At 43.7% G+C, this 23,903-nt stretch overlaps 2 protein-coding genes across 2 annotated transcripts in view; one reads left to right on the top strand and one right to left on the bottom strand.

The window, feature by feature from the left end:
• Positions 1–11,170, bottom strand: part of matn4 (matrilin 4) — a 21,175-nt gene extending 10,005 nt beyond the window's left edge. Inside the window, exons 1-10 of the mRNA XM_076267917.1 lie at positions 10,865–11,170; positions 7,189–7,316; positions 6,309–6,875; positions 5,988–6,110; positions 5,701–5,823; positions 5,049–5,171; positions 4,462–4,584; positions 3,939–4,061; positions 3,400–3,522; positions 2,787–2,909 (exon numbers count right to left, since the gene is read on the bottom strand). Coding sequence (XP_076124032.1) covers positions 2,787–2,909; positions 3,400–3,522; positions 3,939–4,061; positions 4,462–4,584; positions 5,049–5,171; positions 5,701–5,823; positions 5,988–6,110; positions 6,309–6,875; positions 7,189–7,264 — 1,504 coding nt within the window. The 5' untranslated portion in view covers positions 7,265–7,316; positions 10,865–11,170. The remainder of the gene's footprint in view (positions 1–2,786; positions 2,910–3,399; positions 3,523–3,938; positions 4,062–4,461; positions 4,585–5,048; positions 5,172–5,700; positions 5,824–5,987; positions 6,111–6,308; positions 6,876–7,188; positions 7,317–10,864) is intronic.
• rbpjl (recombination signal binding protein for immunoglobulin kappa J region-like) lies at positions 8,929–23,903 on the top strand. Its single transcript, XM_076267918.1, has 12 exons — positions 8,929–9,514; positions 10,800–10,911; positions 14,059–14,193; positions 14,688–14,758; positions 14,895–15,010; positions 15,273–15,447; positions 16,087–16,224; positions 16,349–16,461; positions 18,442–18,582; positions 19,130–19,285; positions 20,380–20,483; positions 22,790–23,903. The coding sequence occupies exons 1-12, from the start codon at positions 9,478–9,480 to the stop codon at positions 23,064–23,066; spliced, it is 1,575 nt and encodes a 524-aa protein (XP_076124033.1). The 5' UTR covers positions 8,929–9,477; the 3' UTR covers positions 23,067–23,903.

Genomic DNA, 23,903 nt, shown 5'->3' with positions numbered 1-23,903 from the left:
GTGTGCACTGCATGAATTTTGAAGTGTGACCATCTACTTCAGACTGATTAGCCAATTTTGAGTTGTCCAAATTAATGAACCTACTAACTTGTGGACATGTTAGAAACATTGGCAAAACATGCATTTTATAAAATAAAAAAATAGATTTCTGACATGCTAGATACCAGTTATGCAGCCATTACAGTTATTGTATGTACTATCTTAGCTAGTTAGTCAGCTAGCAAGCTAAAAGCCTGATCATTTGTTCAAGGTTGCAATGCCTTCATTGATGGACAATGTCAGTGTGTGTATTTGTTTCTACCTATGCACAGAGGGGGGAATTCTCCTATGTGTGTAAGGGTGCGTAAGTAAAAAAAAGCTCGTAACTACGTACATGCATTTCACTCGGCGCAAATTCTGCCCTTCGCTTAAATCTGTCATTTACGTGCAATAGAGGGAGTTACGTGTTTTGAGAGGAGCAACCCCAAAATTTGAGCGTTTCTTATGTATACAACTCTTGCGCGCATTCTGCCATGGCTTAAGCACCTTTCCAGCTACGCACTTCGGAGGGCTGTGTTAAGGTTGAGCGCCACTACAAGGTGAAACAGCATATTGCTCGATGTCAGCAGTAGGCCTAGTTCTAAATACATGTAGGTTACACAGAAGGTTACAAATTAACATTACAGCATCAAATTTGGTGCTTAAAGCAACACCAAAGAACTTTCCCTCTGTCGCACGCATGCTATTTGTTTATCCAGCACCGGCTTTGCAAATAACGATGTCCATAGACAAGGTAGAATATGTTGCACGATTTATGAAAGTACGATGTATTGCGACATCAGATGCAAGTCAAATTTGTAGTTTCTTATGTCTCATTCCATCGAACTACAGATCCGCTACCCGATCTGGCAAACTTACATAGTGCGGTTATAGCCGATAGAGGGCTGTGAAGGGAATGCAGAAGTGCCGTTCACCCTGTTACAAGTTGATGAACCACTGAAACGATTTTGGAAACATTATTTTAAGGTACAAAAAGCTCTTTGGTGTTGCTTTAATATGCTGATACAGCTTCATGTTTTCCCCCATTATAGTGTCACACGGTGGCATATTTCCCGACATTACCTTCTCCATGAGGCTACAGTGGCAACCCTGTTCTAATCATCCACTTTGGATATTGGAGCTTACCGACTGTGCATCTTCAGTCAGTTTTAACTTGACGTGAAGTCATAATCCCAGAGCCTACTTTGTTCGAATCTGTCCATTTATTTCCAATTTGACCGATACAGTAGGCCCTATAGACGTCTGCATTATTGTCGAGCAGCGTTTATATTCGCCTGTCTCTTGATTAGTTTGTAATAGAGGTTGGTATTGTTATGCCAGTCTCTCTACTGTATTCAAAACTGCAGGTGTCAGTCTACTACAGCTTGGTTATAGATTAATTGATATTATGAGAAGCAGCTGCCATTGAAACTTTCTTTCTCAACAGTGAGTTTTTAAATTATGGATCTACACACCTCAAGCACGTCTTGACTCTTTATAAACAAACCTGAAAGCAAAAGTGAAGTCAATTTTTTGTTAGGCTATGTGATGACACCATTTTACTGTAGGCCTTCGCTATAGACCTCTCCAGAATATATCCCGCCTCCTAACTTCCGTATCCATCCAACTTCCGGGCGTGGATTGTCTATGGGAAATAACATGGCGTTTTGAAAGATCGTACCTGTCAAACTCTGTAGGTGACAAAGTAGAAAAAGCTGCTGGGCAGATTGGCCTACACACTTCTGCCATCTAGTTTCCACTGGATTTTTAGATTTTCGGTGCCGTTTGAGTAGTATAGTCTATAGTATACTACTTAAACGGCACCGACAATCAAAAAATCCAGTGGAAAATATATGGCAGAAGTGTGTAGGCCAATCTGCCCACCAGCTTTTTCAACTTCGCTACCTACAGATGTTTTACCGGTATGATATTTCGAAACGCCATGTTATTCCCCATAGACAATCCACGCCCGGAAGTTGGATGGATACGGAAGTTACGGAGGCGGGACTTATTCTGGAGAGGTCTATTGACTTCTGAAGTTCGCCTACAAAAAACCAGCCATCTTTGACATCCGGTATCTGGCGATTTTTCCTATGGGAAAATAACATGGGGATTTTGAATTATCGCACCTGGTAAACTCTCGCGGGGATGAAAAAGTCTGAAATGCAGACGTTTTCCTGAACACACTTTTGTCCTCTGCCTTCGAGTGGATATTGTGATCTCCGATACGTAAAGGTGGCACACTTAGATTTTTGCTACCCCAGAGCTAACTTGCAATGCAAATTGCCATAGGTAGTTAGCTTCAATTAACAACCGGATCTCCTTATATGCGCAAAGATGGCCGTTTTGGTTCTTTTTTGTAGGCGAACTTCAGAGGTCTATTCAGTTCACCGTGCTTACGTCTTCAAAATCAAAGACTGGTTTGTGTTCTTTCTGGATTTAAATGGCATTCCAAAGGTCAATGAGAAAGTCCACGTTCCACGTTTTGAAATCAACCTAAATTAACGAGGTAGTGGATCAGTCTGGTTCTATTTTAAATAAATCACGCCTCTAAGGCCGCCTTGATTTTGAATTTGCGCGCTGTGGGCGTGACAGAAGCGGGAATAGGAGAGTACCCATAACACAGAGGTGCGTAACTGAAGTGCTTAAAAAAAAAGCTTATGTGCGATTTACACGCGAATGGGAGAATTCCCCCCAGAGACAATGGTTAAGATAAAATAGTTGTTGGTGAAAAACATCAGTTATTCTCTTGCCCTGGCATCACTAACTTGTGCAAGTCTTGTCGTCCTCATTCAGGGTGAACCCTTTGTCGCAGGCACATGTGAATTCACCAGGCGTGGGGTTGCAGATCTGCTCACAATCATGTTTGCCCTCAGCACAAAGGTCAATCACTGGAACACAATGCAAATGTCTGAAGTGTAAAATGAATGAAATGCCTGGATGTATCACAGATCTGAAGGGCCAGCACTTATCAGTAAATTCAGAATAAATCTGTGTCTGAAAGTGAGAATTATGATTAAATCCAAAATAATTGATGAACACCAACTACAGCTAGGTTTTAAATTAACATGCCAATTTTGGTGGAGACTGTATTAGACTACATTTATCTGCACCATTTGAAATATTTAAAAAGTATCAGTAGATCATTGATATGTGTGTCAACAAGGGAACAAAGATTACTTTATGTCAGTTGCACAGCCATTTGATGCATTATCTAGTTAGCTAACAAGCCAAAAGCCTATGTGTTTTGGGTAGTCATTGTTTTTACTGATTGAGAATATGGGTCTACAGTGCACTACACTACTGGTATGTTCCAGGAGTGTTCTGAGGTATAGTTGATGAATAACATGAATTGTTTTCTTTTGCCTCATCACCACTAACTTGTGCAAGTCTTGTAGTCCTCATTTAGGGTGAACCCTTTGTTGCAGGAGCATGTGAATTCACCAGGCGTGGGGTTGCAGATCTGCTCACAATCATGTTTACCCTCAGCACAAAGGTCAATCACTGGAACACAATGCAAATGTCTGACGTGTATAGTGAATGAAATTAGGGGGGTTTAGCAGCCTGTATGCTTTTAGGGTCTCTCCACCCAGTCAATAGGTTTTAGCCTGATTGAGTAAGTCCTATTCTTTGGTGATATGACATTGCCTGACTAAAGGTTAGCAGCTGCGAGAAAAGCTTAAAATAAACATAAAACTTGCATATTTTTCAAGTGAACTGAATTTGCGATTTCTAGCATGCTTAATGTCATTAATGAAGCCACTACAGTTAGCAAGCTAAAAGGCCAAACATGTTTCCAATGCATCTATGTCCTCAATGAAAGGTGATGTGTGTGTGTGTGTGTGTGTTTTGAGTGTGGCAAGGGGTAAAATGGCTGGTGAAAAAGATCAGTTATTCTATAGTGCCCTGCCATCACTAACTTGTGCAAGTCTTGTCGTCCTCATTCAGGGTGAACCCTTTGTTGCAGGCACATGTGAATTCACCAGGCGTGGGGTTGCAGATCTGCTCACAATCATGTTTGCCCTCAGCACAAAGGTCAATCACTGGAACATAATGCAAATGTCTAAAAGTGTGAGGTGCATGAATTTGTTGGGGAATTTATGTATTTGAAGTGTGACAACCTACTTAAGTCTGTGTTCACGCTCAGAAACTAGTCTTTGGACTGATTAGCCAATTTTGAGTTGCCCAATTGATTGAACCTACAAACTTTTTGGACATGTAAAAAACATTAACAAAACATGCATTCTATCAAATGAAATATTAGATTTCTGGCAAGCTGTCTGCCAATTATGCAGCCATTACAGTTGTTGCATCTAGTTTCTTAGCTAGTTAGTCAACTAGCAAGCTAAAAGCCTGTACATTTGTCCAAGGTAGCAATGGCTTCATTGGAGGACAAGTCATCAAACAAAATCACTAATTCCCTAGTGCCCATCCATCACTAACTTGTGCAAGTCTTGTCGTCCTCATTCAGGGTGAACCCTTTGTTGCAGGCACATGTGAATTCACCAGGCGTGGGGTTGCAGATCTGCTCACAATCATGTTTGCCCTCAGCACAAAGGTCAATCACTGGAACATAATGCAAATGTCTCAAGTGTATAGTGAGTGAAATGTAGAAATGAGTTTGTATTTGAAATGCCAATAGAGGTCAATATGTTCCCAGGGCAGCTAAAATAATATAGATCATGTATGTTTATTGTGAAAATATTGTTAAATGTCATGCAATTAGGTTCCCTTGTATATGTCTCTATCATGCGAGTGGTTCTCTATCAATTTGGACTATTCTCTTTGCATTAAACACATCCAGTTATAGATGTAAATTATTCCTAGAAAGATCTAAAATACCTGAAACAGTATTGGGAAGTTGGCCTTGAACACAGATGCAACCTAAACCCTTTCTCCTTCAGCTATACCCCTCAGATCTACCAAGAACCACCACCAGCCCAGAGCCAACCCCAAAAAACTAATCCTGTGCCACCTCTAGTTCAGTCAGTGGGAAATTGGCTCTCTTTTTTGGCCACATCATCACTAACTTGTGCAAGTCTTGTCGTCCTCATTCAGGGTGAACCCTTTGTCGCAGGCACATGTGAATTCACCAGGCGTGGGGTTGCAGATCTGCTCACAATCATGTTTGCCCTCAGCACAAAGGTCAATCACTGGAACACAATGCAAATGTCTAGAGGGTTTAGTGAATGAAATGTATAGATAACTGGTATATTTCAGGTGCCAAAACAGGTGTCCAGCAAGGTGTCTGCAGATTTATAACTTCTAAAGACCAGTGATGTCCAAGAATAAAGCAGTTTCGGGTCAAAACAAAGTGAAATTGTGGGGGTGGGGGGGCTGTTAACTTTTTTACACGGATATGTCAATTTCTAATAGAGCTAAAGCCCTTGTTGTTTTATATAAGTGACCCTACCAAACTGACACAGTGGAGCCTGTGGACAAGTTTCAATATTATTGAGCAAACATGCACATATTTATAACAAAATAATATGAGACATCTGGCATGCCTGATGCCATTAATGCAGCCGTTACTGTTATTGCCATTATGTTAGCTAGTTAGCAAGCTAAAAGCCTGACCATGGGTTTAAGGTACCCATGTGTACACTGGTGGACAGTGTGTGTTTGTGTGTGTGTGTGTGTGTCTTCTAGGTAGAGTCGTTCCCTTTAGTTGCCATCACTAACTTGTGCACGTCTTCTCGTCCTTGTTCAGAGTGTATCCAGGGTTGCAGGAGCATGTGAATTCACCAGGCGTGGGGTTGCAGATCTGCTCACAGTCGTGTTTCCCCTCAGCACAAAGGTCAATTGCTGAAACACAATGCAGATGTGTTTTGACTTGCAGTTCATTGGACACAATATCACTTGTGGGTGAAAGTTCTGACCATTTTTTAAATATTTTTGACAATCATGTGACATAGACAGCTAAGTCCTATTTGACTGTCATGGATTTCCCATAATGCAAGGCGACTTACGTGTACAGGTCTTGCCATCCTCATTCAGTGTGTAGCCTGGCATGCACAGACAATGGTAGGAGCCTGGTGAACTCTCACAGATCTGCTCACAGCCATGGTCAGACTCCAAGCACAGATCCATTCCTTGAAATATATAAACACATTTTATATCCCATTTGAAATGCTTTTCTGTGAACAGTGTGAGACAATGAAGGTTGAACAATGTCCAGTTGTTTTGCATCTACAGTCATATTGCAGTCACATGCAACACAAACTGCTAGTAGTACAGGACAATGTCAGTTCATCTCTGGACACTGGAAGGGGATGAAAATGCACTCTTACCACAAAGTTTGTCTTGGAACTGCAGGCCAAACTGATGGATGAGGTCGAAGCTCTCAACCAGGAAGACGTGGTCCTCAAATGGAGGAGAAGCCATAGCTCGCAGGGAGGTCATGTCAGCCCTTGCCACGCCCACGGCATAAATCTCAATACCCGACTCGCGTGCGGCTGCGGCCACCTCCGCCACACGGTCCTGAGGACGCCCGTCGGTCACGATGACGGCCACGTGGGGCACGTTGGGCCGGGCGCCCTCCTCGGCGGAGAAGGCCACGTTCATGGCGTAGCGGATGGCCAGGCCAGTCATGGTGCCCTGCGCCAGCGGGATGATCTCGTTGATGGCCTTCACCATGCCCGGGAGGCGGGTGTGGGTCTTCAGCGAGAAGACGTTCTGGACCTGGCTGGAGTACTGCACCACTCCCACACGTGTGGCGGCCGCCCCGATGTCCATCTCGTGGATGATGTTGATCATGAACTTGCGCATGGTCTCGAACTCGTGGGGGCGCACACTGCGCGAGCTATCAATGATGAAGACGAGATCCACTGGCCCAGACTTGCACTTCTCCTTAGCGGCTGTAGATGTGAGAGGTTTTATGCATGAGACATTACTCAATGGGGAAATGAATAAGCTCAGAAGGATAAGATGACAATTTGTGGCTTGGATCCCAGACAAATAAAATGTATTAATCACAATAAGGTATTTTAAGATGCTAAAATACTGAGAGCAGTTGTCATTGTATCATATGTGTTTCATAGTACACTACAGTTTCATTGATATTGGATTATTTTCATATGACCTAATGATATCCAATAGCGTTAATCTGTTTATGGTCCTGGTGGAAGCATTAGTGTGTGGTGTGGTGTGGTGTGGTTGTGTCTGGCTGACCTGCTTTTTTTGGTCTGGCCTCTGACACCACTGCCAGGGTGAAGAGCACAGTCGCCAAGATCAACGGGGCTCTCATGTTCAGACCTCTGGGTTCGGATGCTGAAGTCTTGTGCTGGATTCAAACCGCCCTGGAAAAAAGAGCTCCAGGTCACAATGTGCACTTAAAGCACCGGCACATTCCTTAGCCAGCCCTTCCATAAAAAAACGTCCGACGCCAAACAGATGGCTTAGGCTGCACAGAAGCCATTCCTGTCAGACGCCCACGGAGCGGGAATAAACTGCTCCTGAAGCCCTCATATGACCGCAGGCAAAAGAGTTCAAACACTACGTGAGGTAATTGCTGGAAAATAACAATGTCTGGGAAGTGTTTCCATAAAGACCTCTTGTCAGATCTAACAGCCATAACAAAAGGCTGTTCTCTCCTTCTGGTCAGACTGCGACAGTTTATCTCTCTCTCTCTCTCTCTCTCTCTCTCTCTCTCTCTCTCAGTGAGTAAGAGTTGAAAAACTCCCAAAGATGTTGTCACTGGCTCTGTCTGAGCTGGACAGCACTGTAGGCTCTCAGGCTTTCCATTCTGATCTCAACTCAATAATTTATAGAACTTGGGGTGAAATTCCCAGTATAATTAAACCATCAGCATATTGCATATACAACCCCATACTTGTCACTTTACAGAGCACATTTGTTTTAACCTGACAACATGCTAGAATGACAGTGAACTGAGTATGCCCAGTCCACACTGACATGTTAAAAAAGCGAATATGTGTGAGTGAAAAAAAGGAAAGTACGGTAGCCAGCAGGGTGAAATAGATGCACAGATCGGCCTCTCTCTCTCAAAGCAGTGGCCCCCTTGATGCCGTGGCCCCTACAACCTTCTGTGGAGACCCCGGCACATAACTCGGGGGCCTGCCTCAGGAAGCAACTGAAGCAGCCTGTAACCAGAGCCTGGCTCGATGCCCGTATGTGTCCCTCCACCACAAAGAAGCCCAGTGTGCTCCAGCCCCTACACACCAGTTCAGCTCCCAGGTTTCTTCACCACGGGTCACCACAATATATACACTCTAGAATTAAACACTGAGAAGAACCCATGCAGCGCCATTTACTATGTTTACTTAATGTTTCAATTTTAGTGAAAGGCCTACTGCTTAGCTCGACGGCTAGCCAAAGGAACTGTGTGTTTGGCGAAGGTGAGTTGGTGAAGGTAAGGGAGAAACTGCAATATAACTCAGGAATATGTGAACATAGTCAGCAAGACTAGGCAAAACCACAAAGGGTTTCCTCTGAATATTTCACTGTTATTTCATACCAGTAACTAGCCCCTATAATTTGTACCAAAGCTCACATTTATAGTCAGTGTACGTGGGTGGGTGGGACAATAGTTGTTTGCCCGTGGCTGGTATGTCATGACCAGCATGTTTTCTGTATTCATCCATTGCAGACCTTAAGAAACTAAAGAGCACATGTTGCTGACAAGTTAAAATTGATGGCCCCAAATGGCAGAGCTCCCCCTTTGGGAATATAGACGGTAATGCAACTTCCATGCCTCCATCAAGCTGGAGGCTAGGAGAAGGCAGTAAACCGTCAGTTATCATTCCTGGCCAAGGGGACTTTTCAGGAAGTGCAGCTTGCTGAGTTTGTTGCTGGTAACTTAATACATAATACAGGTGTTGGTCTTGTTTGCTTCTTAAGAGGCACTTAAACACGTGCCCCATCACAATTACTCTCCCAGCAGGCAACGACTGTCTTCGCTCTCGACCTGTGTGGCCAGTAATGGTTAGTCGCGTCCTATCTTTCAGAGTGTTTGCAGAGAGTGTGGATAGGTGAGAACTCAACAGGTGACAATCTCTGAAAACAAACACAGGAGGTGGGGGGGTTGGAGGGTGCGACGTAGTCACATGGCAAGAGACACCAGAACACAGACACGCCACAGAAGCCGTAAAAGAGATTTTTGGTTCAGAGAAGTGGTGGATGTTTGCCTTTTCCCCCCTTACTTTATTCTCCACGAACTCTGTGTCAGGAATAGGTTCAACTGCAGACAGATGAGAGAGACATTTGGTGATTTTCTAACTTGTGCTCTTCTGACACGTCAAAAAAAAAAACACGTTTTGAGGTGGATTTTCCTGCCAGTGTGATGCAGGATCACAGGGTTCCAGATTCTACCAAGGACAGTAGAAGGGGTGAGTGGCTCTGCATATACACTACTGGCTGAACAGAGGGACACTGAGAGTGAGAAGAGAGTCTGTACATTGGGTCGGTGAATGACAGCACCTGTGAATACCAGGGGGGACCATGAACAGCACTGGCTTGTGGCAAGACGCTAGAAGAGGTATAGAGAGCACTCTTACACCATACAGTATCCCTGTGGTAAGCTGTTTAAACATTTTCAAATAAGCTCAACCCCAATCATCTCCATGGGGAGAACCATAGTGTAAACATTTAAACAGTTTGACATGGAGCATTGATTAAAAATGGGAGTGATGACATGAATAGAGAGAAAATAAGAGATAGGAGGGAGAGAGATAGAGATGTCTCTGGTTAAAATGTGAATGACAGCTTTCCCACTCTGACATGAGGAAACATAAGCTTCTTTTTACTGATGGATTGAAAGCAGATGTGGGCTTTGCTACCGCTAGCAAACACACACACACACACACACACACACAAACACAACTCCAGGCTGCCACTGTGCACCCGCACATGTCCCCCCCAAAAATGCTTCTCAGCACGGAGTTCTCTTAGAAACGACAAACAATAACACAGAAACGGAATCAAGAACGGGAAGAAAACGTGGAATACACAATGAACCGTTGTTTTCACGCCATGCGCTAAATGTTGGAGAGATTAATGTTTGCTGATGAGTTAAATTATAGGCTGAATCAAGCCCATATGGCCCTGCATTGTAGCCATTTCATACTGCAACGCTTGTATAACGTGTTCTCTACAATTACACATTTGTACTACAAGTAGTAGTTAATTGCAAAACCAAAATAGGCCTATGTCACTGTATACAACTGGGGAAATGCCACTCTCGTTTTCACACAATGCTTTGAAAAGCATTATTGGGCTATATCATGGCTATATCTCAACCTAGAGTCATCTTCACGTAAATGGACGTAAACTGACTGCCTAACAATATTATGCCAGTGTGGCTACTCTCATACTTTGTTACGAGACAAATTAATGCTTCAATCAATAATGTTCAATGAGACAGAATTTAGACAGAATTAATTTTCTAAAAGTTCGCAGGCCCGGAGTTGAACAAACACCCATAACTCGAATAGCTGACCTATTGTTTTATGCCCCCAATTAGCACAAGAAATATGTTGTGAAAGCAGTAAAATAAGCTTTTGAAATGTTGGCAACAGGATAGACAAGGATAACATTAGCTTAGTGCGCTTAGTAAAAAAAAATTTCAGACCAACTTATTAAACTGAGACTGTATCATCAAAGGCTTCAAAAACTCTCCTCTGGCTAAAGTATAACAATCGGCTAGTGTGCGATAAAAATGTAATTTACATTGACAACAAGAAAAACATTTCCTTATACATAATAATAGGGCTATACTTTTTTAAAACAAAGCTTAACATAACTTTCTTGTGACTCTTTCGCAGAACCTCAGCATTTGGAAACAATTGATGTCCCGCACCTGTATACACCTGGGAGTTCACTAACTCACCTGGGCACGCTGCAGAGAACAGAACTGCGCTCTGCTGAATGGGACAGGTAACAAGACGTCGTCCACGCGCAAAACTCCGTTAGAACGAGAGAGTCCAGTGAGAGTCAGAGGTGGTATCCAGCTCCTCCAAATGTATCAAGTGAATGCTGATGCTCACACTCAAATCTTCAGTGGTTCTCTGTGTGAATAACCTACTTGGAAAGTTGCTCCTCAGAGAGCGGTTTTAACTTAGTTGCTGCTCAGATGTGGAGTGAACGGCAAAGAGTTTGGACAGGTATTTAATCCTAGGACCATGTTTAAAAATCTAGACCCCACCCCCAGTGAAACGTGAGCGCAGGACGACTTTGACTTTTTTTTTGGGGGGGGGGGGGGGCAGTACAGAGATCCAACAAGATGCAGTCTCAGAGAGCACAGGCTTTTGCTCCTATAATATTAGGCTATATTATTATTATTACATGTTATGTTGAGAATAAATATAAATACCATATGTAAATATTTCAACATAAGAAATTCATAGTCCTACATAGCCTAATACATGATCCACAACTACAACTGGCACACCATAAACATCAACAAGAACAGAGGAACATATATTTAAGATGCTGTCTTTCTTTTAGAACAAGTTCTTGTTTTAGACCCCCAACATACCATTGTGGTTCAGCGTCTTTGCCCTGACTTGCTCCCAGTGTGAAATGCCATCAGGTCTGCTCTCTTGACCCTCTGACCCCTGGAGGGAAATCCCAAATGAAACCTCTTGCTTAGCTGTGTTTGGACAGACGGCTCAAGCATAGTGCCTTGGCTGAGCCCTCACTCATTTTGCCAACCATTTTCACATCATCGAGAATACCATGGTTAGGAAGGAAGTATGGAAATGCTTTTAAACGGATGTTTTATGGTCTTTCTAGTCTCTCCAAATGGCATGCACATGGCATCTGTATGTCGTGACAGTGGGAAGGGGAAGGTTATACAACCCAAATTTCGCAGTCTCAGTTAATCATGAATCATCTGTGCTTGTTCATCCTCTCCCAAATCTAAGACCTTAGTTCACCTCTATTGTGAAGGAATCGTCTGTAGCTGGGCAGCAGCATGGTGCAGCCTTTCATTGACCAGTCCTCCACAGTCCAACAGGCCCTTAGAGAAACACACAGCACTGCGGTGCCAAAGACAATTAAGACTGCTCCATGCGCAAAATGGCACCCTGCAGACTAGTGCATTTTCCACTAACCACTCTTTGTTCGTGATTGCTTGTCTTTTTCCCGTTTTTGACATGTAGAACATTACGGACCATATTCCAAGCCTAAAAATGCTACCGATAAATAGAAACAGATTAACTCAGTTTGAAGCCCATTTCTTAGGAAACTAAGTGATTTTGCAGAGACAAAAGAATAAAGGAACTCTCCAATAAGCCATTGTCATTCCCAAGGGGGGTGGGAGTAGGAGGGGGTGTGCGATCTTTGATAACAATTTGTTTTCCCAGATATCTCAATTAATTCTTGTTGCGTAATTACTTTTTTTCCGAAAACCTCTCTACAAATTAATTTCACTGCCATCTCCATCTGCCATGGGTGTCCATAACTGCTTCTAGAAATGTCACTGTTTGTTATGAAATTTACATTGGCAGGAAATGTTCCATTTTTTTCTGGTCAAGGACAGAGCCAGTACTTTAGTACACTTGACTTTTTTTTATCATGCACAGTTGTAATGAAGGAGCAATGAAAAGGATTAAGTGGCATGCATGCATCACCATAATGTTGATAGGCCTACATTACTGTAATTAGATGTAGAGGCTGCTATAAAACTGAATTGATGCCTGACACGTCTTGCGCCAGCTGGAGGGTCAAGCAACTGAAGTGACCCTTCAGCCACTGCTCTTTCATCCTGCAGCATTGTCTGATGGGCAAAGGTTGTGTGTGTGTGTCCTCACACAATCTTCTGCTTGCTCTGGGGCGGGGGGAGGTTTGTCCTCACACAATCTTTTGCATTCTCTGGTGGGGTGGGGGCTCCACACTCCATTCAGCTTTCAGAGAGTGCTGTTTTTCTGATCACAGTAGGACTCATCTTGTAATGTTCACCATATGGTGACTTTTGGAAGAGGGTCTTCTGATCCTTAGTTACTGTCTTTGTTACCAGTGTTTATTTACAAGACCCTGGGTCATTAATTAAATGAGTAATATGCATTTTGCATGATATTGTGACACCTGAACTTCATATTATTGATCACATTATTGATCTGAAGAACAGATTTGATCATAATTTCATAAAAAGACAGGCACGGTGGTGTTATCTGGTCTCTGTTTTTCATTTAGCAACGTTTAAAAAAGAGCTCAGAACGGCAGAGAAGAGCAAGAAATGATGTGTGTGTTTACAATGCTGCGCTTGGCGTTATGGAATGTGTTTGCAAGGGCCAGAGCCAAATGTAAGCCATGTGAGGCTGCCAGGCTTCCTGGTAGCTTCTCTGTCACCGTCTGGTCGGGACGGTGTTATTTCACTCAGCCAGCCTAGATGGCCAGGCTAGGCCAGACAGACATGGTATCGGGTGCGTGTGCTGTGCTACACTGCACTTACCCCTCAGAAGCTGAGCCCATCGCATAACCACGGAAAACATTTCAGGCGTCTGATTGTATATGACTAACCCCATGCGGAGTGATTGTATATGACTAACCCCATGCGGAGTGATTGTATATGACTAACCCCATGCGGAGTGTTTAATGTCATCAGCGCAGCCTGAGTCCCAGAGTGCCTGTGGCTCAAAGGAAGGTATCCAGTGAATAGAAACCCCTCTCTGTGCCTGAAAGGCAGACAGAAAGCATTTACAGATGTATTACTTTAAAAGAACATCTATATGAATATTGCAAAGATCTGAAATGAAAATCCGAGCTACTACATTTATTTTCATCAGCCTGAGGCACAGAATCAGTGAATTAATATTCTACTGCTGTTCTCAGTATTCATCACCTGTGATGTGTACTGAAGGGGAGTTTCAGATATAAGCAAGTATAATCAATTTCATAACTCATTAGATAGATAAATAAATAGATAGATCGACAGATAGATAGATAGATAGATAGATAGATAGATAGATAGATACATGTTTTGTGATCCCGATGGAATTATAGGCATCCAGTAGTTTATGATTGTATATTAGTTCAAATGTCCTGTGTTGTGGTGGTTTAATGATGCAGTGATCATTTCAGGGTGGATCAGAGTTTCTCCTCAGTGCCCAGGATCACCCGCGACTCGGTGAGACAGTACCTGCAGTTTCACCCAGACCAGACTGTGCGCATACTCCATGCCCGGGTGGCACAGAAGTCATATGGCAATGAGAAACGGTACTCTCTCTCTCTCTCTCTCTCTCTCTCGCTCTCTGCCTGTCTCTTTACCTCTGTCTCTCACTCTCTCTCGCTCTCTCTCTTCCCCTGTGTGTGTGTGAGTGTGTGGTCTTCCCATGGCTATATATTTTTACACCACTCTGGCTCACCATGACTAGATGGTACACCAGTCAATAATCCTTGGGTTGCTGAGTCAAGTGGGAATACTGCAGTGGAATCCTTTTTGAGAAATGTGTGAACCTTGCCTTAGTCACACTCCGAAACCATGGCGGTAAAGCCCCACTGTATAAACATAGCCCACCTCATCTCGCTATAGGCCCATACCATCAGGCCAACCCTTTGGTGAGGTGAGATGAGGACTGACACATCACCACTGTCCACCCACATGCCTCAAGGCCTCCTACGATGGTCATGGAGCAAAAGAGAGAGAGAGAGAGAGAGAGAGCAAAACAAGGCGCTTCTTGTGGTAAATAAACTCTGCGTGTGTCCCATAGATTTTTCTGCCCCCCGCCATGTGTTTACCTCAGCGGATCAGGCTGGAAACTCAAACAGGAGCATCTGAAAGGTCAGCACCTCTGCCACTCAAAGGCGGAAAAAGTAGACAAGTCATCAGTCTTTTGCGGTCAGTGCATTTATCACCTCTCCCTTCCCAATGACTGAACGGACATTATTCAGGGTTGCTCTGCTCGTGTCCCCCTCAGCTACCGGACTCGGGGAGGCCAGTTGTCGACTCTGCGGATATATGAGCCTGGACAGCACGGAGGGCACCCAGGCGGACACCTTCAAGCTAAACTTTGAGGAGCAGTCTGATAACAGGGTGAGAGACATGACACGGCACTAGATCAAGGTTAAAGGGGACGCTCTTTTATAGGCAAAAGCACATCAACGTCGTTTGAAAGTAAATGTCAAGACGGGGCGATATATTTACCCAGTCTAGATTAAATTGCATTTTTATTTGAGGGGCAGTATTGACAGAGTCAACAGACCCTAGGGAGACGTGGTTTTAGTCACACGTACACACACATACTGTACAGACACAAGCACACACACACTCTCTCTTTCTACTTCCTCTATGATAGATGTTCGCCTGTGCTAAGACCCTGTACATATCGGACACGGACAAGCGGAAACACTTCCGCCTGGTCCTGAAGCTCTTCTTCAGCAACGGGCTAGAGGTGGGCTCTTTCTACAGCAGGCTGATCAAAGTCATCTCCAAGCCGTCGCAGAAGAGACAGTCCATGAAGAATGCTGACTGTGAGAAATGAGCCATGTCTGTCTCTATCTCTCTGTGTATGTGTGTGTGTTTTGTGTGTGTGTGTGTGTGTGTTTGTGTGTTTGTGTGTGTGTGTGTGTATGTGTGCGCCTCTGTGTGTGCATATGTGTGTGTGTGCACCTCTGTGTGTGTGTATGTGTGTGTGTGTCTGTGTGAGAGCCTGTTTGTATGGCGGGGGTAGGAAAGGGATCACAGCCAGAGGTCAAGCTTGCCACTGCCAACAAGTCCAGTCATTTGACCTCCTGACTCCGGAACACAGTCGAGAGGCATACTTTCTGTTGACTTCGGCAGTGCAGAGGTAAAAGAGAGAGGTGCCATAAGTGTTTGACAGCTGCGATCACAAGTGAGGTGACGTCAAATTTCACACAGCACTGCTGAAGATCGGACATTGTGCAGTTTCAGGAACAGGACAGGAAGCACATATGTATTTGTCATGCTACGCCTTCCGCTTGAGTCTGTGTGTGTGTGTGTGTGTGTGTGTGTGTGAGTGAGTGTGAGTGAATAACTTTATATGTCGTACAGCACATTTAAACACAGTATTCATAAATCCCTTCTCTCTCTCTCTCTCTTCCTCTCTCATTCCTTCTCCCCCCATGCCATTCCTCCTCTGTCTGTTTTAGTGTGCATTTCCTCAGGATCTCGTGTTTCCCTGTTCAACCGGCTGCGCTCTCAGACAGTTAGCACACGGTACCTGGCTGTGGAGGACGGCGCGTTTGTGGCCAGTGCCAGACAGTGGACTGCCTTCACCATCACTTTAGGTGGGAACAGTCAAGTAACTCAAGTGACAAGTTATCTCCCATGCATGGCTGCAAATTAAATTAATAGCCAAAGACACTACAACTCTTTCATGACGCCAGTAACATTGTCTGTCTGTATTTGCAGTGGGAGACGAGTCGTCAGAGCATGGGGAGTATTCGGTGTGTGAGGGCTACATCTGCTATGGCTGTGTGGTACAGCTAGTCTGCACGGACTCTGGAGTGTCTCTGCCTCCGATGGTAGTGTTCGGCTACACATCACACAACAGCAGCCACCTTCTCATTCCCTGAGTGAACAAAAACTGTAGTGCCCTGTCTGTACTTTTCTCTTTTCCTCTCTTCTCTTCTTTTTTTCTCTCCTCTTCTCTTTTCCTCTCTTCTCTTCTCTGCTCTTCTCTCCTCTCCTCTTCTCTTCTCTTCTCTGCTCTTCTCTCCTCTCCTCTTCTCTCCTCTCCTCTCCTCTCTCCTCTTCTCTTGTCTTCTCTCCTCTGCTCTTCTCTCCTCTTCTCTCCTCTCCTCTCCTCTTCTCTTCTCTTCTCTCCTCTTCTCTTCTCTTCTCTCCTCTCCTCTCCTCTCCTCTCCTCTTCTCTTCTCTCCTCTTCTCTCCTCTCCTCTCCTCTTCTCTCCTCTCCTCTTCTCTCCTCTCCTCTCCTCTTCTCTCCTCCTCTCTTCTCTCCTCTCCTCTCCTCTTCTCTCCTCTTCTCTCCTCTCCTCTCCTCTCCTCTCCTCTTCTCTCCTCTCCTCTCCTCTTCTCTTCTCTCCTCTTCTCTTCTCTTCTCTCCTCTCCTCTCCTCTCCTCTCCTCTCCTCTCCTCTCTTCTCTCCTCTCCTCTTCTCTCCTCCACTCTTCTCTCCTCTCCTCTCCTCTTCTCTCCTCTCCTCTCCTCTTCTCTCCTCCTCTCTTCTCTCCTCTCCTCTCCTCTCCTCTTCTCTCCTCTCCTCTTCTCTCCTCCTCTCTTCTCTCCTCTCCTCTCCTCTTCTCTCCTCTTCTCTCCTCTCCTCTCCTCTCCTCTCTTCTCTCCTCTTCTCTCCTCTTCCTATTTGCCTTCTCACAGTGCCAGGGTTGTTGTTGAAGTTAAGGTTTCCAATGTCTGAAATATTGCATAACACCCAGCCAAGCTTTTGCAAATATTCTGTACAGATTTTGTTCAGTACACACAGATTGAATTGCTTCTTAGCTTAATATTGACTCAAGTATACAATATTTCAAGCTTTATTATAAAAATAAGGATTTTTAGTATTTTTTTTAGTGTTCATTTTGGCCTGTACCACAGATGTCTTAAGGCTTGCAGCTATGTAGACGTCTGCCCTGCTGGAACCTCTTAGGGAGGTCCCTCTGCCTTCTCCCACCTGGATATTTGCTGATATAACACTTAATATATCCCACAGTGGTGTTCTAATAAAACACAGGATGATTTAGGTAATGTGCACCTTCAGTGTGTTTTTTTGTTTTGTTGGGTGAAGCAAATTGCTGATGGGTCGGTTTCCAGAGCAGAAGAGTATTTTCGTATGTAAAGTTCACCATGGTCTTGGCCAGGTGGACAGTATTTGCATTACAATTCAAAGTCATGAGAAGTGAACCAGAGAAGCAGAAGGCCCGCCAGGCTGTGGTGTATGTGAGTGAGTTCATGCATCTGTGAGTCAGGTACCCCTCAAGGCCAATCTCGTGTCTGGTGGTCTACGCACAACCATTCTTAATTAGACAGTGTACACTGAGAAAACTGTGGAAGTAGCAAGTTAGTGTGGTCTCAGGGCCATCTAACATGTAATAGACAGCTTCAAGTCTCGCAAGTGGTATGCCTGTATATACACATGCAGATGTTCCATATGAGGTGCCAAGTGTAACAGACCTTTTTGCGTAGACAGAACAGAATTTTGTGCTATGTAATGCATAATTTTATTCCAACAGTTTGTAGTGTCACAAAAGTAGAAATGTTGTCCTTGTGAAAAGAGCTTTCAAGATCAGTCTGTGCACAACACGAACAATCTTTCATTTTCTTGGCATGAACAAAGGCATTACGACGTATGTGATAAAATAGCTCTGTCTATGAAGTCATCAGTGTATCTTGGACAGACTTCTCTCATTTCATTTGAATTGATATGAATAAAGTTTTAAGTATGACCCGTAAAGAATACGTGCCATTTTTCTATTTTCTTTAATGGCCCATCTCTAAAGAACCGTAAAGTGAGGTTTCCCACGACCCTTTTGTGTTTTATGAAGGTCATTCGGAAGGTCAATAAGCAGCATGCCATTCTGGACGTGGACGAGCCAGTCTCTCAGCTGCACAAGTGTGCGTTCCAGTTCAAGGACAACAACCAGATGTACTTGTGTCTCTCCAACGAGAAAATCATCCAGTTCCAGGTAAATATTACAAGCCATCCATGATTCAGTGTTCCACAAGAAAAAGACAGATGCAGCATTTACCTCCACAGTCATGCTTTTAGTGAGTAGAAGAGTTCTTTCTAAACTAGTTAAAATATTATGTGGCTTTGTAAACCATTTTAGCATGTTCTACAGGACCTATTTCATGTTGAGTCCCTTTTGTTAGGGTGGTAAAAACTTCAGCTAAAAGCATAGTCTTCCATAAACTGCGGAAATTACTGGCTACAGAAAAGGGTCAGAAGAGAAACCCATTATTAGGCATAGTGAGACGTGTGTCAGTGAAACATTCATGGAATTTATGGACCTGTCAAAATATAAATTTTGAATGAGCAATGGGACAAATATGGTGAATATCACAGACTGTCTGAAGACAACGAAATGCTTCACTTGCAGTTTGTTTTGGAGTGATGGCTTTGTCTTCCACCATCTCCCTCTCTTTTGTGTGCGTGCAATCTATCTATCTATCTATCTATCTATCTATCTATCAATCCATCCATGTCTACTTCTCTTCCCGTCTCTTGCACAGGCTTCTCCATGTCCGAAAGAGCGGAGTATAGAGTTATTAAACGACGGCTCCTGCTGGACGATCATCGGGACGGAGACGGTGGAGTACACCTTCAGTGAGAGTCTCACCTGTAGCCAGGGCTCCATCAGCCCTGTACCTGTCATCACGGCGCTGGAGGTGAGGACAGAGGAGGAGATTAGGGGCCTATAGGGACACAAAAAGCATGCTCCTGTAATGACAAGGCCTAGTATGGAGCATGACAAGGCCACTTGAAGGCCCTTTAACTAGGAGAATTCTCATCGTGCTACATGGCGTTGTATGAAATATCTTTGTTGAAAATGTTAAACTAAAATCTACATGAGATAGAAAATACTATTTTCTAACTAGATGCCACCTGTCCACCATTTAATTGTAAGCTTTTTTGGTGGTAGATGGGCTGTACTTGAAGCATGTACAGTCACCATTGTGATGTGCTCTTCCATACCACAAAAAAAAAAAAACGCCGCCTTGTCAAACTCTGCTCTGTCATTTTCACCATTTTCTCAAAAACATGCAATTTAACACATTTTGTGAAATGTCATGGCTGTGACCATATTATTGTGGACGTTATGTGTAGATTAGGAGCGGACCACAACACTTCAAAGACCATGATCCAAATACAGTGGAGACATGAAGGAATGTATAAGTATAAGTATATATACTCTTTTGATCCCGTGAGGGAAATTTGGTCTCTGCATTTATCCTAATCCGTGAATTAGTGAAACACACAGTGAACACACAGTGAGGTAAAGCACACACTAATCCCGGCGCAGTGAGCTGCCTGCAACAACAGTGGCGCTCGGGGAACAGTGAGGGGTTAGGTGCCTTGCTCAAGGGCACTTCAGCCATGGCCTACCAGTCGGGGTTCGAACCGGCAACCCTCTGGTTACAAGTCTGAAGCGCTAACCAGTAGGTCACGGCTGCCCGTGTTCATGTACTATACTGCAAATGTTACAGTTTCTCTCAATTGCGTTACAGTTTTTCTAGATCCACTTGGTCTTCATTGTGTTAATGAAGACCAAGTGGATCCCAGTTTCTTTAAGCAGGTCAAAGCAATTGAGAAAAAACTGTATTACAGAGGGCAATGACTGATGGATGTTCGCCAGGACATTTTTTGTTTTGTTTCCAATTCAATCCTCCATACAATCACAGAACGTGCTTAGTAATTTTGTATGAGATGGAAAATACCTTTCTCTATTGTTTATTTTTTGTTTTAATCTGTTTTAATCTAGTTGAATGGGGGAGGCCATGTAGCCATGCTGGAGTTGAATGGTGAAAATTTTGGCCCTCACCTAAAGGTTTGGTTTGGAGATGTGGAGGCAGAGACAATGTTCAGGTAAGATCTCGTTTAGACATCCATACACATTTTATGTGTCCTTTATATGTTTCCTTTGAAACTTTATACTTCATCATTAATTATTTAGTACTTACTATACGGCTCTTCAGAATGTTGCAGGAAGTTACATTAACATGAATGGTCCTTTCCAATGCTCTGAGGTCCGATAAATCTCTATAATGACCATTGCAAAAAATAATGACCGCTGTCAATGGCAATGGGTTTTGTGCTTCTGATTCATGGACAATACATTATCACTTACAACTGGAATATGATTAGATATGTATTATAACTGTACGTACAGTTAGAAATCGCCATAGATAACAATATGAGAACTCATGTCATGAGAAAACTTGGTACAAGTTTGGGTTTGGTACAAAATATGGCTACAGACATTTGTTGTTAAATAGTTGGTTATTTTCTCTGAAGTGCATATTTCTCTCAAGTCAGACAGAGAACATTACATGCATTTACAAGTAACAGCAAACTTGTTGCAACAAGTTGCTGTGACTCTCATAAGCATAGTTATTGTGTTAAACGAACAGAGTAAACACATTTTTATCACTCAGCCCAGGTGAATTTTTCTGGTGTCTGACTTCGAGTCTTGTCGGTGTGCACTTAAAGAGGTCTGTTGCACATTTTTATCACTTCCGCCCCTTCTCCTTGTAAACTGCAGGAACCCTTGAGAAATTACTGTGTGGGATATGAGTGCTTCTCTTTCAAAGTTGGCCCACATACCAGGAATTACAGGCAAAATCTTTTCAAATATATCAGAATGAAACGCGAGAAGGATGGCAGTACTCTGTTTTGGCCACACTCACAAACCCTTGGCCATGCAGTTGAAGCAGAACAAAGACTAGCCATATTAGGTGTAGAAAGGGAAAAAAAATACCAGACGAATAGTAGTCTGGAGGGAGCTCTTTAAATCTTTTCACAGGTCATTTAACCTTTGCCAGCCGCACGGGAGAGTCAAAGTGTCAACGAGTAAGCAGGGTGGGAGTTCACAGCCTCAGGGCGCCATCCTGATAGCAAACCTAACAGCAATTCTAACAGGGCTGCTGTGGTTTAGATCTTTAACAGGGAAAATGGGCTATGCATCTACACCATGGAAGCAATCAGGTGCAGAGGCAGGAGGGTATATGCCAGCCAGATTGCTCGTAAACACAGCCAGAACCACTTTTGTAGAAAAGCTAGCTAGATTTAGCCTAAGTTTGCTGGTTGAAAATTACTTAAGCAAGGGAGGCAAGTGCTTAAGGCCTCACAACAGGCTGACAATAAAACTGTTGACTGACACCTATTGATGTATTCTATTCTATGTGAGTAGTACTAAATGCTGCATTAACAATATCTTAGTGGCACTGTACATTTATTGTATCTTGATTGTTGTAAGTCGCTTTGGATAAAAGAGTCAGTTGAATTACTAAATGTAAATGTATCGGTTTTACACTGAGAGTGACTGTAAAGGATGTGGATATGACACTTTCATGACACCTCTGAGAGGGGTTGACCTATTTGGCCACTCATTTAGAACCATTCAGAGTTGTCTGAATAGAATACAAATGGAACTCTGCTGTTGAATGGTTGATAGCTATGGCTATTGGATCATGTGATGTGACCATGTAAAAATAAAAAAGTCTCAATTTTGACCATTGCTCTTCTCTTTTAACCTAGAAATCTAAACGCACCCTAGCGGCGGCAAATTAATTTGCTCAGCCTGTACGTCTAGTATCAAACCATAGGGATTTCTATTGGCTGACGCCGTGGACGTCATCCAATCACAGCGCTCTATTTTGTTAGAGAGTCTTAAGGCGGGCTTAACAAGATAACGACAGTCCTGCGACGGTGAATAACAAGGAAGGTGGCTATGGCAAACGAAGAGCGGTTGTTTGAATCGCCGTTGGCGTCAACTTTGGAGGAGTTGGACTTGTGCTTTTCTTTGAAAGTTGAGCAACACAATGCACTTAAGTCATTCCTTTCGAAGAAGGATGTATTTGCCGTTTTGCCGACCGGATACGAATATGGTCGTAGCGCTGGCCTATTGCATGCCTAGGCAGTTTGAAAGACAATTCTCTGCCCGCCCCTTGGATTAAGCGAGGTGAATGGTTCGATTCCAGACTATACATTTCAATGATATAGGATGGCCCGCCAGGCTACTTCTCTTTCCTAATACTACTACATTTTATTATCTCATACAGTATGTCACCTATGTACTGTATAGGTGGAATTGGTGTGGGTGAACCTGGTTGATTAAAATATGTCACGTTTTAATCCCTCGCTGTTTACTGCTTCCTCTCCTGTCCAACCAGAAGCCCTAAGTCCATGTTGTGCGTGGTGCCCGACGTGTCCGTGTTCAGCGGGGAGTGGCGGTGGCTCCGGCGCCCCATCACCGTGCCGCTGTCCCTGCTGCGACTGGACGGTCTCATCTACCGTAGCCCCTTCTCCTTCACCTACACCCCCGAGCACGGCGCCCCGGTACAGCTGCGCCGGCCCAGCACCGAGCACACCGCCGACTCCGACACGCTCATCGACACCATCCACCAGGAGTTCACCCGCACCAACTTCCACCTGTTCATGCAGAGCTAATATAGCGCCATGCAGAGACATCTGGCTATGAGTGTGTCTGTGACGCTTTGAGTGTGTTTGATGCTTTGAGTGTGTGTGATGCTTTGAGTGTGTGAGACCCTTTGAGTGAGACACTGACATGCCAGGGTAACAGTTTCCACCGTAAGTTGTATGAATGTAATAATTACATCTAGACACAGTGATTTGTATATTCTTCAAGACAACCACGGGTGCCTAAATTATGTGGATCCATGTGTCTATTATGTGTTTGAAGTCTTTGCATGTGATTGATGGTCATATACACATTAATCTGTCAGTTAAGGATTATGCATTCTTATCATCATCATGGCATCAGTATGGATAAAAATTACATAAAAGAGTAATAACCAAATCATTCCATCACATTCTTCATTTTTTGTGTATTCCGTACAATCCAAATGTTTGGCATGTTTGGCATTCTTCACCTGCCCTTGTTATCTGTGTGCCTATTGAAAGTATTGGATGGCAGGGGCAATTACACTCAGACAGCCTCAGCCAGGGGGGCTGCTGTGCTGTTTTGCTCTTGGCTTCCAGCTGCCTCTGATAGCTATCGCTTGACCTGGGAAGAACAGCAGGCCAGTACCCCAGAACAATGCAGCCTTGTAGGGCAGACCTGGTTGAGGCTGCCTGGCATGTCCCCAAAGCAATATCTTCTGCACTTCAGATACACATACCAGTTAGCTGAATTCCTGAACAAATGGATATAATTGGATAGGACATCATAGGATAGGATACTTACAGTATCACTGCTGCCATCAATAAATCATCTGAGAGTAAAAAAGGTCTATCTATCTTGCGTGTCCAGACATTTGAGTTGTA

This window comes from Alosa pseudoharengus, unplaced genomic scaffold, assembly GCF_046254945.1.
Source record: "Alosa pseudoharengus isolate Yale_2024_CS ecotype anadromous, Long Island Sound unplaced genomic scaffold, YU_APseudo_1.1 YU_APseudo_1.1_scf_5, whole genome shotgun sequence".
Taxonomy (NCBI): Eukaryota; Metazoa; Chordata; class Actinopteri; order Clupeiformes; family Clupeidae; genus Alosa; species Alosa pseudoharengus.
This window is presented reverse-complemented; position numbering and strand designations above follow the sequence as displayed.

Coding starts and splice junctions, on each gene's coding strand:
- rbpjl (XM_076267918.1), top strand. CDS start 9,478: ATGAACAGCACTGGCTTGTGGCAAGACGCTAGAAGAG. Junction 15,011..15,272: donor AGGAGCAGTCTGATAACAGG/GTGAGAGACATG, acceptor CCTCTATGATAG/ATGTTCGCCTGTGCTAAGAC. Junction 20,484..22,789: donor GAGGCAGAGACAATGTTCAG/GTAAGATCTCGT, acceptor CTGTCCAACCAG/AAGCCCTAAGTCCATGTTGT.